The sequence below is a fragment of the Phacochoerus africanus genome, chromosome 2, assembly GCF_016906955.1.
Source record: "Phacochoerus africanus isolate WHEZ1 chromosome 2, ROS_Pafr_v1, whole genome shotgun sequence".
NCBI classification, from domain to species: Eukaryota; Metazoa; Chordata; class Mammalia; order Artiodactyla; family Suidae; genus Phacochoerus; species Phacochoerus africanus.
The window spans coordinates 44,463,924-44,484,311 of record NC_062545.1 but is presented as its reverse complement, the minus strand read 5'-3'; the positions used below and the strand labels follow the sequence as shown (position 1 = coordinate 44,484,311).

General features: G+C 39.5%; 1 protein-coding gene across 1 annotated transcript in view; it reads right to left on the bottom strand.

Moving 5' to 3' along the window:
- The window catches only part of ROS1 (ROS proto-oncogene 1, receptor tyrosine kinase), a 122,374-nt gene that overhangs the window by 14,936 nt on the left and 87,050 nt on the right, over positions 1–20,388 (bottom strand). The window contains exons 35-42 of the mRNA XM_047759759.1: positions 19,946–20,029; positions 15,921–16,056; positions 14,267–14,429; positions 10,564–10,628; positions 9,444–9,573; positions 3,287–3,384; positions 2,861–3,064; positions 1,751–1,885 (exon numbers count right to left, since the gene is read on the bottom strand). Coding sequence (XP_047615715.1) covers positions 1,751–1,885; positions 2,861–3,064; positions 3,287–3,384; positions 9,444–9,573; positions 10,564–10,628; positions 14,267–14,429; positions 15,921–16,056; positions 19,946–20,029 — 1,015 coding nt within the window. The remainder of the gene's footprint in view (positions 1–1,750; positions 1,886–2,860; positions 3,065–3,286; positions 3,385–9,443; positions 9,574–10,563; positions 10,629–14,266; positions 14,430–15,920; positions 16,057–19,945; positions 20,030–20,388) is intronic.

Below are 20,388 nucleotides of genomic sequence, written 5' to 3'. Positions count from 1 at the left end.
AATTATAATGAGGAACATTACTCCCAGAGGGGAAGATACGGAAGATAAAATTCTAACAACACAAGGAAATTTTCGTGCAATTGAAATTTGGGGAAATTTTTCTGAGTGTTCAATAGATGTATAAAAGATGCAAAACAATGATTAGCTTGCTATTTAATAAAAATGTACTTAAGGAGTTCCCACTGTGGCACAGAGGAAACAAATCCGACTAGGAACCATGAGGTTTCGGGTTCAATCCCTGGCCTCACTCAGTGGGTTCAGGATCCAGCATTGCAGTGAGCTGTGGTGTAGGTCGCAGACGTGGCTCGGATCTGGCGTTGCTATGGCTGTGACGTAGGCTGGTGGCTACAGCTCCAATTAGACCCCTAACCTGGGAACCTCCATATGCCTCGGGTGTGGCCCTAAAAAAAGTACAAAAGACAAAAAAAATGTATTTAATACTTAAGTGTTCTAGGATTTTTTTCCCTCAACCCTAGACTAAAGGTTTTCAAATTTCTTACCCCTGACTTATAAAATTTTTTCCATCTGTCCCAAAAGGATCATGAAGCAAACTTTTAGGCACTGCCACCAAACTTGTTCAGATATGTGTAAAACTCATCTTTCTATAAATATCCCAGAGGCTATGAAAGCTAAATCAGAAACAAAAAGTGATTCAAATCTTCTAGCTGGAAGATTTAAATAATACAAAAACATTCACCAGTAGAACATCCAAACAAGATGCCCAGTTCTTAATCATCTTTTGGCTCTGGTCTAAATAATCCTCTAAATAACACGGCATAGTCAAGGCAATACAACCATGGTGTGTATCCGCATACTGCTAATTCCTTTTGCACTTGCCTGTACCACACAGTTTAGCACTTTATTACTTGTTGGCTTGTTATCCCACTGCTCCGGGTGTGTCTTTTCTTTCAAAATATATTATGAGATGCTAAAGAGCCATGGCCCTGATTTAAACATCTCTGTATTCCATACAGTCCTTAACATGGTATCATGCACATAACAGAGTTTAGACTTGTTGATTATGTGACCTTTTAAAAACTCCTTGGGTAAAACACCTCTTAGAAAAAGTGTCAAAACTTGATACTTCTGCTAAGGCTGCTCACAAGAAGGTAAATTATTACCCAGCAAAATAACTTGGCTTGTTTCTCCTTTATAATTCAATCAAAATCACCTACTGTTCTGAAGATCACAAATCTATTAGAATTCAATAGTTGCCAGGAGCAATTTGATAGAGTCACTGATACTTAGTCACTTCGTGTTAAGTTCATAAATAGATAACAATTGATATAATTTTTAATTGTACCATATCCCAATATCAGCTTGATCAACAAAAGCAATCCAACTTTTCAACAATATAGTCCTGTTAATAGAACCCTTTTATGTGCAGGTTAAGATGTTAGTCAAATCAGATCTTCCAAAGTAAAATGACTGTGTGCTTACACACACTCACACATACACACATATACACAAAGCATTTATTTATTTAATAGAATTCACTTATCCAAGAGTATAAAGATATTGCGCTGTTCTAGATTTTACTTCTGAAGTGAAATATCTCATGTATTTAGTAAATAAAAAGAAACCATCATGTATTTAGTAAATTAAGTGCCACAATCAATTTATATTTTATATAGGATATACAAATATATAGATTCCAGTTTTAATTTTAAAATCCATACCAATGAGGCATAAGACTGCATGTGCATGTGTTTTTGGTTTAGGAGTGCTTATGGTAACATAATTAACTTACAGATCATCAGGACAATTTCTCGGTGGCTCCAGTCTCCCTCCTGTTTGCACATAATTTAAAACATCAAGGTTGGAATGAGCTGGATAAGGTTGATGACCAAGAGTTAAAATTTCCCAAATCAGAATTCCAAAAGACCTATGGATATTTAAGAATTTGCTTTAATTATACTTATTACAAACATCATGTTTACAGTAGTTTTTCCAACACAATTATTCCTGGGGCTATCAGAGTCTACTCTGTGATTGGCATCATTGGCCCCATAAAAGACAAATGGGAGACTTAAAAGTTGACCCCAGGAAAAAGTAGAACATGTAACTGCCTACTAGCAACACTTCAAAGTTGATAGGAAGGCTTAGTGGAGAACACACACACACACACACACACACACACACACACACACTTTGCTCCTCCTCCCTGGCTGAACCTGTACGGCCAACCTCTATTACCTATGGCTTTCATAGCTTCATTATGCAAATACACTAGGGTGAGCAAGAAAGCATTCCACCTTTTTTTCTGCATTTGTGTGCTAGTAAACATGCAGAGGGAAGGCATGAATAAAAACTGGCAACACTGTAGGCCAATTTTATCTCATCCCCAATTTTGCAGAGGTCCAGTCTGGCTTAAAAGTTATTAGGCAAGTCTTTACATTTCGAGCAGCTCTAATCAAAATTTGGGGTCAACAAGCAAAAATTGGGGGTCCTACTCAAATAATAAAGAGATTTCCAAACCTGCCCCAATGTCTTAATCCTTTTGAGATACATGATTTAAAGTCTGCTTACAAATTAATGACCAAACATCCCCAAATAGTAGGCATTTGGACACATTAGGTACCAATTCCTATTAGTCATAGCCTCTACACTTTTGAAGAGTAACAAGCTATGTCATACTCACCAGTAGGATAAAAGATCAAAACTAATTGGAGGGAGGGGTGTAAAGTGCTGAGACCCAGCAATAGCCTCCCTTGACCACCAGCTTTCACTTTAGCTTGAGGTAATTCACTTAACCTCTCTAGTCTTACGTTTTCTCACATAAAAAAACTAGACTATATGACCTTTTAAGATCCCTTCTGGCTCTGACATTGGATGGTTCTGTGTGTCCTGTTATGCTCACCATACATCAGACTGAGTAGTGAAGATTCCATCCATCAAACTTTCTGGAGCCATCCACCGAACGGGAAGCAGACCTTCTCCTCTCTTTCTATAGTAGTCATTTTTATAGATGTCCCTTGCAAGTCCAAAGTCCCCAATCTTCACTATCCGTGATGGACTGGTATAGTCTTTCACGGAGACAAGGCAATTCCGAGCTGCCAGATCCCTATGACAGAAGCCATATTTAATACTATTGCTAATAATAATAATAAAAATCCAGAGATCAGACAGGTAACACTAGCAGGTATGTAGAGAGGAGGGATTTTAAGAGAAATTATTGCTATTTTAAAGGAATGAAAATGTTTAATTATCTTGTATGTTTTACCCAAACTCAGGTGATTATTGTGCCAATATTCATAGGAACCTTGCATCCAGAATATTGCTATACCTGTGGATGAAGTGCATCTGCTCCAAGTAGACACAGCCTTTTGAAATATCTACACACAGGTCTACAAGGTCAACCAAGGTGAGTAAAGGACCATGAAACTGTAAGAAATAAAAGAAAAATTGCAGGCACTTCTCCAGTTTACACAAAATATATATACATATATATTTTGGCTGCATAAATATGCATATACACACATAAATATAAGTTTTAAAGGAATTTTTACTTATGGTTATAAGAGTGCAAACAAGGAAGAAAAGAACTAAATAAATATATATGCTTTCTAGCAAGATATACATAAATAAGACTGTCTTTAGTAAGCAGAGGCAATGTAGAATCTTAATTAGAAAGATCTCAGGGTGTCAGGTCAGACAGGCCAATATTTAAAACCCAGTTCTGGAGTTTCTGTTGTGGCTCAGCAGGTTAAGGACCTGACATTGTCTCTGTGAGAATGTAGGTTCGATCCCTGGCCTCACTCAGTGGGTTAAGGATCCCGCATTGCCACAAGCTGTGGTGTAGGTTACAGATGCAGTTTGGATCTGGTGTTGCCATGGCTATAGCGTAGGCCTGCAGCTGCACCTCCAATTTGACCCCTAGCCCAAGAACTTCCATGTACCACAGATGTGACCATAAAAAGAAAAAAAAGAAGAAACCTGGTTCTATCTCTTAAAAGGTGTGTGGACTTGCTCACATTGCTTAATTCACTGACCAACTTTCTTATACATAAAATGGGAAAAATAATATCAACTATGTAGGCTTCAAGATATGTAATCTGGCTGATACATAATAGGCACTTAATAAACAGTAGTAATAATGATAGCTTAATCAGTGCTAACTAGTTTAATTATTGGCCCAATGTCTCACTATAATGGCAGTCATGACAATGGGCTTGGCCTACATATAAGCCCCATAGGAACTGTTAGCAATACTCTATTTCAAGGTCACAGATTACTCCTCTCATCTAAGAGGAGAGGAGCACAAACATACAATTGAGCCTGGACTGGCTGCAATGATTTCTACATGAAAAAAGTTAGTTGAGGAGTTCCCGTCATGGCGCAGTGGTTAACAAATCCGACTAGGAACCATGAGGTTGCAGGTTCAGTCCCTGGCCTTGCTCAGTGGGTTAAGGATCCGGCATTGCTGTGGTGTAGGTTACAGACGCGGCTCAGATCCCCCGATGCTGTGGCTCTGGCGTAGGCTGGTTGCTACAGCTCTGATTGGACCCCTAGCCTGGGAAACTCCATATGCCGCGGGAGCGGCCCTAGAAAAAAAAAAAAGAAAAGGAAAAAAGTTAGTTGAAGCTTTTATTAGTACCATATGGAAAAAATTCAAAGTTCCTTCCTGGAGGCTATATGAACATACTGTCGGTCCCTTACCATTTCCCTGCAATTGCCCAATTCCAAGCCTTTGTCATCCCTATCAGACGCTTCCACAACTTCCCATGTGTCCAGCCTCCTATGCTTTGATTAGCTCACTTTGTTGTGACCCACTGTCCATAGAGTCCATTATAAATTCCTGAACATAGCCACCATGGCAGCTACAGGCCTCACCAGCCTCTTTTTATATCCATTTATTTTCTATAGTTTCTCCTATCACAATCTGTGCTTTGGTCATACTGGGTCATTAGCAGTTCTTTATACCTGCTCTGCATTTCTCAACTTTACCTTATTCCTGCTATCATTCCTGGAATGCCCTCCCTTATTCTTGATTTCTATCCACATCCTTCAACGAGCATCTCAAAAGATCCACAACCCTGAAATCCCTCAGTTCCTCATAGATGAGTGCTTTTAAATGTTGCTCCTTCTGCCTCCCCTGACAAGCTCATGTCTTGCCCTCAACATAGGAAGAATCCTGATGTTCTGGGACTCAACATTGCTATGGTCCCTCCCAACCACACCTGATAACTAGACTCCATCTTACTCCCAAGAATCAATCCCTTGCAGCCCTGTTCAAGTCCACCAGATGCTCTCTCATGGCCTGTGTCTGTGGCCCTGCTGATGTCCCAGCTGGTTAACCAGTTCCTCTGTGAGTGGGACCCTGCTTTGCTCTTGGCAAAACCTACTCTACTCATGAAGATGTTCTTCGCAGAGAATCCTGCTCCTAAATTTCATTCCGGTGGCTAGTGCCCTGTTCCCTGCTGACAGATTTACAGAATGCCACCTGCCTCAATCTCTAACTATAACCTGCTCCTGACAGTCCCTGTAACAACCTGTTGGGACGTATCATCACCCTGTCAGGCCTCCTCTAGATGCTACCCTGGGCTACCACTTCTCATCTCTTAACAAACCCCTCAGACACACTGAATCCCCATCTGTCTTCCCTTAAAGCCTTCCACAACTCATATGGGTGTAAGTTTCAGAAACTGTTCTCTTTCCCTCCTTGGTTGTGTCCCAAACAGAAGACTCCCCTGTGAAGTCTTCCCACATCTCTCCTCTGTGCTTCAGTAGTATCTCCTCTACTCCATTCTAGTGGGCCTTCTTGCTCTCTACCTAAATGAGTTATTCCCATATGACTTACCCTACCTGGTGGCAAGGTCCTTGAAACAAGAGCCACATCCTCCACTGTCATAAAATAAACACCAGAAAAATATGATGAATTGAATTGTATCGGGCTATCTATGTATTTGCATTATTTTGATAGAACAGGTTTTTTTGAAGTTTTTCTATCGTAATACAATCTTAGAATATCAAAGCTAAAAAAGAGCCTGAGAAAGTTTTTGATTCAATATTCCACTTTATGGATGCAGAAACCGAGGTCCTGAAAATAAAGGACTAGACTAAGATTTATAAATCCAGTTGCAGTCATTTCTTATGCACTCAACCCAACAAAACATCCTCGGAGCAGAGAAGGTGAGAAGGATACTTGTGGCAAGTCTGAGCATCTCTGTGGAGAGACACCTGGCCCCACATGAACTTAGGATGTAGGTGCTCCGCTGTGGGCCCCACACCTTAATTCTGGCACTTAGCACCTGAGGGCACCCTGCCTATACGGTTGGGTGAGGGTGACCCATGGGAGCTGCCTGGGTGGCCAGTGGAAAGGCAGCAAAAGAACTGAGGTGCACTTGAGAACCAGTCACTATAACCACTGGGATGCCAGCTGAATAAGAATTATTTGGGAAAAGAAGCTCCATGAGTTCTTTCAATCCATCTTCATTGTCTCTTCTCTAACCCTCCAAAAAAACAAAAGCAAAAACAAACACAAACAAACAAAAAACCCACAGAGAAACTTTCTTGTTAAAGATGGGGAAATGAATTTATGCATTTTAGTTTCATTCTCTCCCCAAACCTTAATAAAATGACATTATAAAGGAAATGTTATAATCTCATGAGGATAAACAGGTCAGGAGAATAGAGCACAATGAAACATTTTGGAGGAAGGAAAGCAGATGGAGGCGTGGTCATTTGGAAGAGCCAATGAAAGCTGGCTGCCTGCAGGCGGGGAGACAAGTGACGTTTTTCACTATAAACACTAACCATAAACACTCTGGAACTGGAGGGAGCAAGGATGTCTGAATGCAAGTGTGAGGGGCAGGACTGAAAGCAGGATGAATATTTAAAAGTTTGTTTTAAGGGCTAACTAGAACCTAGATGCCCCCACCACAGCAGGTTTTCATCTGCAAAACCCACAGACAGCCCCCCCCCCCATACACACACTCTGAACCAGAACATCTCCAAGTTCAAAGATACAAGTCATACTAAAGCACTGTGCTGAAAATGGAGAAGGAATGAAATGAACATCTTCATTCTGAGCCCTGAGAGCTCCAGTCTCTCCCCGCCCCTCTGAATGAGGCTCAGGCATTTATTGCCCAGGCAGGAGACCAGCAGATTCCTCTCTGGGGAAACTAGCATATACCAAGGAAGGCATCCAGATGTCCTTATTAGGGAACCCCAACAGAGCAGCAGGGTCCCACCTAACAACCAAAAGGAAGCTGCCACAGACACATAGGCTCCCATCAGCTTCTTAGGTCTTACTATTAAATATGAAGACAAGCCACAAATTACCAAACATTTGAGAAAAGCTTCTCACATTATGAATAGATTCCAGAACAAAGAGGAAAAAAGGAAGTCAAGACAATGCAGGAAGCAAATGAACACTTTTTAAAAATTATAATTAGTGTCCTAGGAAAGATGAAAGAAAATTTTGCATGTATGGAAAAATGAGAATAACATATTAAGAGGCAGTCAAAATATAAGAATGAGTCTGTGGGAAATTAAATTAATAAATTCTATTAAAAAGTTGAGGAAATATACCAGAATTGAGAGCAAAATTACAATAAGTAGGACATAGGAGAAAACAGCTAAAAAAAGAAAAGGATAAAACAGGTTGACTGTTATCCAACTAATAAGATTTCTAGAACAAGGAAGTAGAGGGAACAAAGAGGGATGTTTTTTTTATTACCAAAGACATAATGTGAAAAAAATCCCAGAACTGAAAGGGGTGATTTTCCAGGCTGAGTGTCCAGATGAGTAAAAAGTACCACAGATAAGAAGTTCCTAAAATTTTCCAAGAGGAGGCCAAAAAGCAGGTCACTTATATGTCCAGGAATCAAAATGGCATAAGACTTTTAAAAGGCAACTGTAGAAGCTGGAAAACAAAGATGTAGAGATTTATTTTTGAAGAAAAGAAATTTTCAACCTCGAAATCAGCCAAATTATTAAACAAGTGTGAGGGAAGAAAAAAAGAACATTTTCTCAAAAAAAACAAAAAAGATTTTTTTCCTTGCGTGCTTTCTCTTTTCTAAGACAGAACAGAGAAGTCATGAAATTGAGGAAACAAAGGTCCATCACGGAAATTATCAGGGTAAATGTGAAGGAAACCCCTAGGTGACAGCTCTGTGGACGCCCAGAGGACAGGCACCTGTACTGACGCCAGGAGGGAAGTATCTGAGGGAAAAAAACTGTGAGAAGTAGAATATCTGATTTATTTAACCATGTTGAGAAAAGGGTTATAATTCCTTCAGAGACTTTAGGGAAACGGAAAACTGAGCAAATGGGGGGGGAAAGAGGCATTTGTTAAACTACTGAAGAAAAAAAACCCACCATGATAGTATTCAAGTAACTTAACAATTAAGATAGTTACCATATTGTAAATCTGCAGCGCTGATTTACCTGCAAATTGGGATGTCTGTCAGAGGACAGGGAAACAATGTTTGTCTCTGTGGAGAGCTGGTGGGGTTGGGCTGGTACCTGAGCAAGAGGTTAAATCCTTGCCTCTCACAGCAGCCAGTCAGAAGATTTCCCCCCAAGGTTGAAACCTCACTGTGCAGCAAAACAAGCAGTGTTTAGGGCCACAGAGGCAAACCCAGAAGGACCAAGCAGAGGCCTAGAATGTAGGGATGCGACAGAGAGAGCATGGGACTCCTTGTCATAGAGTTCAGTTTTTTAGCCATATAACGTAAACTTCGAAAGGAATAAAAACCATAATTTTTAAAACTACAGATTAAATTTTAGTCACTTGCTTTGTCTCAGGTGTTTCTCATCTGAGATCTAACACAGATTCCACAGATGCCGAGACCCAGGGCCTCATTTCCCGCATGTTCCACAGTATTTGCAGTGCCCACCCTGTGTGGGCACTACTTTAGGCATCAGGCAGACAGAGAGATGGAAGGGGCTGCATTTTGTAAGCAGGACCCTAGAACCGACAGGACCTATTAGCATGGTTGTAGGAAAAGAGAAAGTAAGGAACTGGATGGATGGCATGAAGGAGAACACATGAAATCAAGAGTTGTGCTTTGGCCAAAAGAAGTTTGAGACACCTGTGAAAATCCACACAGAAATGTCAACTGGGAAGGGCCACATAAGACTAGTACTCAGTAAAGACATATAGATTGGAAGTATCATTTGGGACAGACAGGCAGATAGATTATGTACCGAGAAACTCCACAAACTCTCTGTTCTCCAGAAAACGTGATTCTGGCAGGGAAGGACCTATTTTTCCATTAGATGCTAAAAACTGGCTAAGATAGGCTGAAAATGCCAGACATTAGCCCAGGGCTGGAGTTTTACTAATCCAACGTGAAGAAAATATAAGAATTTTTTCAACAGAAGTCTTCTCAGTTTCTGCCATCAGCCAAAACCATCAGCCTATTGAAATAAGAAATTAAGAGGAAAATACAGGTCATCTGCATTACAAAACCAACACCAGGGACCCTGTTTCCTACCGTTGTCCTCCGGGCTTTTCGCAAATAAGTAAGAAGGTCTCCTCCTTCCATTAATTCCAGGATAATGTACTGGGGTTCGTTCAGCAGGCAAACTCCAAGCTGCTTCAGAATGTTGGGATGATTAAACTTGCTAAAAGATGGAAAGAGACAGGCAGGATGACATGATTAGTGACAAAAGTCCCAGTGAGGGTCTTTATGGGGTAGAGCAATTCTTTATCTCTGGTTTCCTGCAAAACCTTGATTTTTTTTTCCCTCTTATAAATGACAGCCTCTTTTTCCAAGAAGCGGGCTGTGTGCTTGCCTTGCAGAGGTAACACTGCAACCCCTAGTGGCCAAGGCATGTGGACAGAATAGGGGGAGTTTTAGAAGTGACCATTATATTAAGTATTTTATGTTTTGGAAGAAAAAGTGATTTGAACTAGTATCTTTCTTCAAAAGATATTTTAAAACATTATGGGTTTTGATCATGACAAGCACGAAATGCTCTCTCCCTTTCAGTGGAACAGTTCAGACACAGGTTTGGCTGCAACTGTTTTCTCAAGAGGTAAAAGCAAATAAGTCCCCATCTAATAATGATCAGAACCCATAACTGGGGGCTCCACCAACCACTGCCTCAAGGTGTATTAAGATGTATTTGAGTAGTTTTCATGACCATCAATTGACTGCAACCTTAAAGACAAGTTTATCAAGACCAGGGATGTTTTCATTGATGTCACTATACTTAAGAGAACTCTCCTCCTGCTTTGTCTACTGGACCCATTATCACGCATTTAGAAAAACATAAGCATGTTTAAAGCTGAACAGCTTCAGAAATCCCTTGCAAAATATGCTTCTTACTGAAGGAAAAAGAAAGGAATACCTTTTGCCTGAGGACTGCCTGTGCCCAGGCTCAGAATCCTGACTTTTATAGAATATTTGTCATCCCAGGTATTTTTCCCGTTAAACTTCAGTCATGTCTGTTTTGGACATGATTTGTTATGTCAGGTCATTTTGAATGTTAAATAACAATTTTAAAAATATAAAAAAAAAAAACTCCTCCCCCCCCCAAAAAATCTACCAATCAGATGTAAAAACATCCTACCCATACCAAGGGAAAATTATTTCAGAGCTGCCCTGATACCTCATTAGATGTGCCTCCTTCAGAAATTCAATCTTCTCCTGGTCTGTAGAGCCCTTCTTCAATGTCTGTGCAACATAAAAACAAGCCAAGAGTCAGCACTGCAGTCGTCTCTCTGAGCTCAGTGGGTTAATGGAGACAACCTTTGTTTTCTTTTGTAATATCCACTCTCATCATGAAAACAGTGTTCTCCAATTTTCCAGCCTGGCTTGCAAACAGGGGTGGTCACATAACTCAGCTCTGGTCAATGAGATTAGGGGAAAACTGCTGAGAGGGAGAGAGATGTGTGAGGAACATTTGCTTTCCTGAATGTATACATCTAACACTATCCATCCTCCTCTCCATGACCTGAATGAAGATAGGATGCCTGATTCTTTGGCAACTGAGTTGGGACCATAAGATACCACACATGTGCAAAGCTGAGAGAATTTCAGGTGTGCTGGCTCTGACCTGACAGAGTACTGCACCAAAGTCACCTTCTGTGAGAAAAAGAAACACTTGCTTAAACTAGTTTAGGTCTGAGTATGTTAAAACTTTTTTTTTTTTTTTTCTTTTTAGGGCTACACCCATGACACATGGAAATTCCCAGGCTAGGAGTTGAATTGGAGCTGCAGCTCCCAGCTTACACTGCAGCTCCCAGCAACACTGGATCCTTAACCCACTGAACAAGCCCAGGGATCAAACCTGCATTCTCATGAATACTAGTTGGGTTCCTTATTGCTGAGCCACAATGGGAACTCCATGTTAAAGACTTTTAAATGCTATCAATTGGAAGTGGAGATAATTTTGCCAACTTTTCTGATTGTGCAGCCCATTTTCAAAGCAATAAGTTCCTAAAAAGTAGTGATCGGGATATTACTCAATTATATAAAAGATTCATCATCCCTAACCAAAGAAAGTTTTATAAAACTATGAGATCATATCCAATGCTTCCCGCAAATTTTATCAAATATACTATGATGAATAACTGTGTAGTACAGGGGTCAGTAAACTACAGACTGGACCCATTCCAGCCTATCACCTATTTTTGCACAGCTTATGCTCTAAAACTAGTTGATACATTTTATTTTATTTTTTCAAGCTTTATCAAGATATAATTAACTTGCTACATTTTAAATGGCTCCAAAAAAGTTTTTTTTAACAAAACTGTTTCAGAACACATGAAAATTATGTGAAATTAAAATTTCTGACACAATACTGTATATAGAAAATCCCAAGGACTCAAACCAAAAACTACTTGAATTGATCAACAAATTCAGCAAAGTAGCAGGATATAAGATTAACATTCAGAAATCAGTCACATTTCTGTATAAAAACAATGAAATATTAAAAAAGGAATACGGAAATAAAATACCTTTTAAAATTGCACCCCAAAAAATCAAAGACCTGGGAATACACCTGACCAAGGAGGTAAAAGACTTATATGCCAAGAACTATAAAACATTAATCAAGGACATTAAAGAAGATGTAAAGAAATGGAAAGATACTCCAAGCTCATGGGCAGGAAAAATTAACATTGTAAAAATGGCCATACTACCCAAAGCAATCGACAGATTCAATGCAATCCCTATCAAAGTACACATGACATTTTTCACAGAACTAGAACAAACAATCCAAAAATTTATATGGAACCCCAAAAGACCCAGAATTGCCAAAGCAATTCTGAGGAACAAAAACCAAGCAGGAGGCATCGCTCTCCCAGACTTCAGGCAATATTACAAAGCCACAGTCATCAAGACAGCGTGCTACTGGTACCAAAACAGACAGACAGACAGACCAATGGAACAGAATAGAGAACCCAGAAATAAACCCAGACACCTATGGTCAATTAATCTTTGACAAAGGAGGCAAGAACATAAAGTGGGGGGAAAAAAACAGTCTTTGCAGCAAGTATTGCTGGGAAACCTGGACAGCTGCATGCAAATCAATGAAACTAGAACACACCCCCTCACACCATGCACCAAAATAAACTCAAACTGGCTGAAAGACTTAAATATAAGACAAGACACCATCAAGCTCCTGGAAGAGAACACAGGCAAAACATGCTCTGACATCAACCTTACAAATGTTTTCTCAGGTCAGTCTCCCAAAGCAACAGAAAATAACAGCAAAAATAAACCGATGGGACCTCATCCAGCTGACAAGCTTTTGCACAGCAAAGGAAACCACAAAGAAAACAAAAAGACAACTTACAGAATGGGACAAAATACTTTCAAATGATGCAACTGACAAGGGCTTAGGCTCTAAAATATACAAACAGCTTATACAACTCGACAGCAAAAAAGCCAACAGCCCCATTGAAAAAATGAGCAAAACACCCGAATAGACAGTTCTCCAAGGCAGATGTACAGATGGCCAACAAGCACATGAAAAAATGCTCAACATCCCTGATTACTAGAGAAATGGAAATCAAAACTACCATGAGATACCACCTCACACCGGTCAGAATGGCCATCATTAATAAGTCCACAAAGAACAAATGCCCAAGGGGGTGTGGAGAAAAGAGAAGCCTCCTGCACGGTTGGCGGGAATGGAAGCTGGTACCACCACTGTGGAGAACAGTATGGAGGTACCTTAGGAAACTATACATAGAACTACCATATGACCCAGCAATCCCACTCTTGGGCATATATCCAGACACAACTTCCCTTGAAAAAGACACGTGCACCTGCATGTTCATTGCAGCTCTGTTCACAACGGCCAAGACATGGAAACAACCCAAATGTCCATTGACAGATGATTGGATTGGGAAGATGTGGTATATATACACAACGGAATACTACTCAGCCGTAAAAAAGAACAAAATAATGGCATTTGCAGCAACATGGATGGAACTAGAGACTCTCATACTGAGTGAAGTAAGTCAGAAACTGACAAAGACAAATACCATATGATATCAGTTCTCTCTGGAATCTAATATATGGCACAGATGAACATTTCTTTTCTTTTCCACAGAAAAGAAAATCATGGACCTGGAGAATAGACTTGGGGTTGCCAAGGGGGAGGGAGTGGGGTGGATGGGGTGCTTGGGGTTAACAGATGCAGTCTATTGCCTTTGGAATGGATTAGCAATGAGATCCTACTGTGTAGCACTGAGAACTATGTCTGGTCACTTATGATGGAGCATGATAATGTGAGAAAAAAGAATGTATACATGTATGTGTAACTGGGTCACCATGCTGTACAGTAAAAAACTGACAGAATACTGTAAACCAACTATAATGGAAAAAAAATTAAAATCATTATAATAAAAAAAGATCCAGCAAAAAAAATTTAAAAATAATTTTTTAAAAAATGTCTGTTTTTTATAAAGTTTTAATAGAACACAAGCACACCCATTCATTCACATATTGACTATGGCTGATTTAGCAGAGTTGCATAGTTGCAGCTGACTGTCTTGCCAGCAAGCCTGAAATATTTACTATCTGCCCTAGCACTTAGCACCCCAGTTCTCTTATAGTATATTTGAAGGAAGAAACTATCTTCCATGTCTTAGCTATTAGTAACCTCAGAGGTAACTGCTAATAACAGAATTTATGTAGGAAATAGGAAAAAAAATGTGATTTCTGTAGCCATGGATAGACTTCTACCGTCCACCAGTTATCTTTTCAGTTAAGGTCACTCCTCTTTTATCATAGTTGTATCCATGTAAATCCCTGTAAATATGCTGACATAACATGTCAAGGACTTAAAAGATCCACATTACCTTCACTGCTACTTTGGTTTCTCCACTTCCAGCTCCTAAGATGTCTACAGCTGTCCCTTCATACACCTCTCCAAAGGCCCCGCTTCCCAACAAGAGACGCAGAGTCAGTTTTTCCCGAGGGAAGGCAGAAAGACTTTCAATCTCCTCTTGGGTTGGAAGAGTACTGGAAAATAATGATATTTTTGGTCTCCCAAAATGCATATGGTTTGCAAGTTGGTATTGGTGTTAGTATTTGAGAGAGAAAGAGTATGAGAAAGAGATAGAGAAATCTCCTGGCTTTGCAGGACTGTAGTGCATTCAGTGTGATATAGTTACATATCTGCATTCCAATTCCTTTCCCATTCCACCATCCAGAATATTCCGTCTCTGTTCTAAAACCCAGACAGAGCACATTACCTCACTCCTAGGCATCTTCATTTTGATAGCATGCCTGTGTATGCGTTGCCTCAAGATTTTTCACTGTAGTTTGTTTTATTAAAGTTATCAGTTATTAATTTCTTCAGGTTACCAATTTGTGTAGAAAGCTATTGCAAATTAGTGATAAATACAGCTGGGCAAAATTTTACTTTATTTCACACACCTGATCTTTCATGTAAAACAAAATTTCACTAGGACCACAAAAACACTCCATGTCCATCAGGTTAACTTTTAGAAAGCCAAGCTTCTCACTTAGAATATTTTGAGGGGGAAATCCATCTACCTTTAAAATGCTTTGAGTTTTTAAAAGAGAATCTTTTTTTTTTTGCTTTTTTTTTTTTTTTTTTTTTTAAGGGCTGCACCTGAGGCATATGGAATTTCCCAGGCTAAGAGTCTAAACAGAGCTGCAGTTGCCAACCTACACCACAGCCACAGCAATGCAGGATCCAAGCTGTGTCTACAACCTACATAGCAGTTCACAGCAATGCCGGATCCATAACCCACTGAGCAAGGCCAGGAATCGAACCCACGTCCTCATGGATACTAGTCGGGTTCACTTCCACTAAGCCACAATAGGAATTCCCTAAAAGAGAATTTTCACTATCAGATGCACTGGTATTTTCTCAAGAAAGAGTCAATTCTAAATAGTTGATTTAGGTACCTCTGTGTCTACTTCAAATACTTTGTTCTTATGTCTTTAAATAAATTTCTAGAAGCAAGGCCTGTGACTGTATAATCCTTTTTGCATGGAGCATGACATAGCATCATGTATAATGAGACATTTAAATAGTTTTTTTAATTATGATGGCAATGGAAGCTCAAAACTCATCTATTTTAGAGAAGCTTTGTATGCAGTCACCATACCGCTTCTGAAAACAGAATGAGATTGACTTAATTGCATACACAGGAGACCTTGGAATTCTCTTCTGGTTGACTCAATCATGTTACCATCTTCTCCCTTTTGTGTAGTACTTATCTCCTTGTTTTATTTATTTTTGAACTATGTGATAAAACACTAGAAAACAACTGATTTTTTGTTTATTTTTCTTAGGATAGGATAACAAAATTTGTCATCCATCTTAGATTACAATGAAAGTGAAAAGGAATGAGATTTTAAAATATGTCAGACTAATGGGCATAAGGCAGGACAATCCTGGCAACATGACATGCATGGGCGCTCAGAGGAGCTCCCCACTCTTCATCTAGGTGTCCTGCAGTGCTGGCCCAGGTTACATACTGTATCGCATAGCAGGCATTGGCCAGTCCCACGCCAGCTGCCAGACCCCGAAGTTCAGCCAGCTCTTTGTCTTCGTTTATGAGAACTGTCAGCCCTTCCTTGGGAATTTTTTGATTCTTTAATCTTCTAAGCCAGACTGTAAAGAAAAAAGAGCACAACTTACCAAAATAAAGCATTGCTTTTTTCTTTTTCTATAGGAAATGTTAACAACACATTTTTAATATTCTCTACAGAGTCTCTATAGAGGAGAATACTATTGGTAGAGTAACAGAATTTGATTAAAAAGAATATGCCCATAATAGAAAAATGAAATTAAACAGAGGTACAAAGCCATATAAAAGCACATTAACTTATACCACATCACTTTTTATCTCACTGCTCAGAGTAAATTTTAATACATTTCTCATTGCTGTTATAAACAAGTTGAAGTATCTTATATTAGAACTCATTTGTCAAAATCACCCATAAACTAGTGTCAAAATAAACCAAAACAAATTTGCATAATAATTATTAGTAAACAATTTTTTTCTTTTTACGGCCACACCTGTGGCATATGGAAGTTCCCAGGCTAAGGGTCGAATCAGAGCTACAGCTGCTGGCCTACACCACAGCCACAGCAATGCCAGATCCAAGCCACATCTGCAACCTATGCCACAGCTTCTGTCAACACCAGATCTTTAACCTGATAAGTGAGGCCAGGGATTGAACCCACATCCTCATGGACACTATGTTGGGTTCTTAACTGGCTCAGCCACAATAGGAACTGTACAAGTTCATTTATGAATGCAGATATGTCCAGGTTATACACCTCAGCAGACCAGAGGAATGCTTTATTTTAATGCAGAGTACAAGAGTGTATATCCACTGTTTTTCATACACACATATCCAAATACACAGAAGAAGTATTACAATGAAATCTACGAAGTGTTAGCAGTGGTGTTCCCTGGTTGTACAATCATGATGATTTGTATTGTCTTTTTTTTTTTTTTTCTTTTTAGGGCCACGCCCACGGCATATGGGAGTTGCTAGTCTAGGGGTCTAATTGGAGCTACAGCTGCTGGCCTACACCACAGCTACAGCAACTCGGGATCCGAGCAGCGTCTGTGACCTACACCACAGCTCATGGCAACGCCAGATCCTTAACCCACTGAGCGAGGCCAGGGATCAAACCCGTAACCTCATGGTTCCTAGTTGGATTCATTTCTGCTGCACCATGACAGGAACTCTGTGATTTGTATTATCTTATTCATACAATGAACATATACTATTTTTATAATCATAAAAAATAAGTAATATTTTTCAGAGATTAAAATGCAATTATGTTGGAGTTCCCACTGCGGTGCAATGGGATCGGTGGCATCTCTGCAGCACTGGGATGCAGGTTTGATCCCCATCCTGGCACAGTGTTATTGCTGTAGCTGTGGTGCAGGTAACAACTGCATCTCAGATCTTATCCCTGACCCAGGAACTCCATATGCCATGGAGTGGCCAAAAAGAAAATTAAATTAAAATAAAAAATAAAATACAATTATGTCATTAGGATCACCCATCTACACAAGAACATTGGCTCAGAAGTTGAAAACAGCAAGGATGTTTTGTGAGACAATGATTAAAATTTGAACTTTATTCTATATTAGCTTCTGTACCCAACAGGTTACAATTTTATGCAAGTGGAATTCCATCTGAGCGAACACACAGGAAGAGATCTTAAGTACCATTGCTAATGCAATTTTTCAAACCTAAAATGCTCTTACCACTTCTCTTCATTTTTAAAGGCCCAGTTTGAGGCCCCACATCCTCAGGGAGGCTTTCTGAGACCTCTGCAACATCTGCTGATCTCTCATCTCTGAACTTATAAGACAACTGTGGCTCTTAGTCAGCACTGCTTTTTCACTGCCTTCTACATTTCAGGTACGACTGCCTTTTATTGTTGTTTAACATGTATCTGGCTATTTATCCTATTAAATGGCAAGCACCTGATGTCACCAATTGTATTTTACAGCTTTATATTTTCCTCTGCTCCCAGCATATGGCTCACATTGCAAATTAGGTATAACCACTCACCAAACCAAAGGTTGTCATCCTTATCATCCTTATTTTAAAAGCCTTGCTTCACTTTTGTATTTATAAGTATGACTGATGAGAGCCCTCAGCACATTACGAATGTTTAAACAATTGCCACTTTCCATTAGTTAAATAACTTTCCTCATACACTCACACAGTCCTACCAGTAAAACCACATGCACTGCTACTAAAAAGCAAAAGAACCAAATTAGCTTAGCTATACTCAAAGATCCATGAGTTCCAAGTAGAATAAAGACCTTTAAGTCCTGAGAAAGTCAGTTATCCATAGGATGTCTTGAAAGCACAATAGGCTGTCTGAAAGCATCTCCTGTCCATCCACTAGAGTGATGTGTTTAAACAATGGTGATGTACAAGTAGGCAGGCAAAGGTCAGATAAAGGACTCTTCATGTAATACTCCTTCCCAGTAGGAAAGCAGACAAGCAGTCAAGCCTATATGCCAACTGCCAAATATACCACAGTCATATGTGTAATTCTGGAGGGGCTGGCTTAGTGGCACAAACATCAGCTGTGCAATACTTAGACTCCCTGGAACCACAGGTTAAAATCCTGGCAGGGTCAACTGAAATTTTTAGCTTTCCAAGTTAGCCTGAAGGAATAATATATTCCATATATTATCTGGGGTGGAATCTTTGAAAAGAAATTTCAATTCAAATTTCTCCACGCTCTCTAATAGCTTAAGACTCCAATCTGTTTGGGGAAAGAATACAGATTTAGAATGTTTAGCGAAATACTGGCTTTCTTTATCCTGAGGGTTCAATTTTATGTTTGTAATGTTTCCTTAAACTGTCCTTATTTATGAAGAAAAAAGCCATAATTTCCTCAGTATGTGTTTGAGTGTTCTTTTCAGATAAGTACCATAACTTTCTTGCAGTGCTTTAGTTTGTCAGGGACTCATATATTAATAATGGTAGGGTGACCATATTTCTTATAATCCAAACCAGGACATGTTGGGGACTGAAAGAAAGTGCTGTTAATGTTTATGCCGAAACAATAAGAATGAAGCAGGATGTATGATCCCTATGATAACCTTAGTGTTATATTTAATGACCCCTTTGGGGGTTGTCACTGTATTTTCTCATCATTAAACTAAATCTTTTAACAAAGGACAAAGGACTTTCTCGCTGTGGTACACTGGGTTAAGAATCCAACTGCAGCAGCTTGGGTGACTGAGGAGATACGTGTTCAATCCCTGGCCCAGCACAGTGGGTTAAGGATCTGGCATTACTGCAGCTATGACACAGGTTGCAGCTTCGGCTCAGATTCAGTCCCTGGCCTGGGAACTTCCATATGCTGTGAGTGTGGCCATAAAAAAAAAAAAAAAGCCTCATCATACACATCAGTATGAGTGTGGAGGAGTAGCTAGCTTTCTATCTAACCTAATTCTTCTGCTTTCCTGGTCATTTACAAATGAGCAGGGATTTGAAAGAAGCAGACCAGACAACTGAAAGTAAGAATGAATCCCTATAAGCCAGAAATGGATCTTCTGCAAAAGAGGCGCTGCTCATTCTAAACCAGGCTGTCTGCCTGGAGACCCAAACTATCCCTACCAAGGATTGTCGCTGGTCTCCTTTAATCCTACACTTTTTTATAGCCAGAGTTATTTTTCTTTTATTTATTTCAAACTATAAACCACAAAACACTTGCTATCTAGCCAATCTATAATGAATACTGTTTTAAGAAGGCTAAAAGTTGGTGCCCTTGCAAGTAGTTTTATCTAAAGTGTACTGTGAAGTATAAATACAAATATATTGTTCATAAAATAGTTACCCCAGATCAGAAAAAAAATTCATAGAAGTTAGTGGTTATCAAAGTATAGCCAAAGGTAACATTGTGAATTTTATTAACTTACTTCATGGGGGAGATTAAATAAACAGAGAGATAAATCAATATAATCAAGTAAATAGTTCATGAACTATATTTTAAAATCTGTTGTACTTACCAAAAGTCAGTGGGATTGTAACAACCAGAAATATTCCAATTACAATAGTAAGAATAAAGCTTGTTTCTGGCCTCCAAAAACCATCTAAAAAAATAAATGAGAGAAGTGATTAGGAGTTCCCGTCGTGGCGCAGCGGAAACAAATCGGACTAGGAACCATGAGAGTTCGATCCCTAGCCTCATTCAGTGGGTTAAGGACCCGGCATTGCCATGAGCTGTGGTGTAGTTTGCAGACACAGCTGAGATCTGACATTGCTGTGGCTCTGGTGTAGGCCAGCAGCTACAGCTCTGATTAGACCCCTAGCCTGGGAACCTCCATATGCCACGGGTGTGGCCCTAAAATGACAAAAAGACAAAAAAAAAAAAAAGAAGAAGAAAAGTAATTTACTCAAAGAATAAAAGTAGCTTGTTTTGCCAAATATGCCAGTTAGCTCCTACTAGATT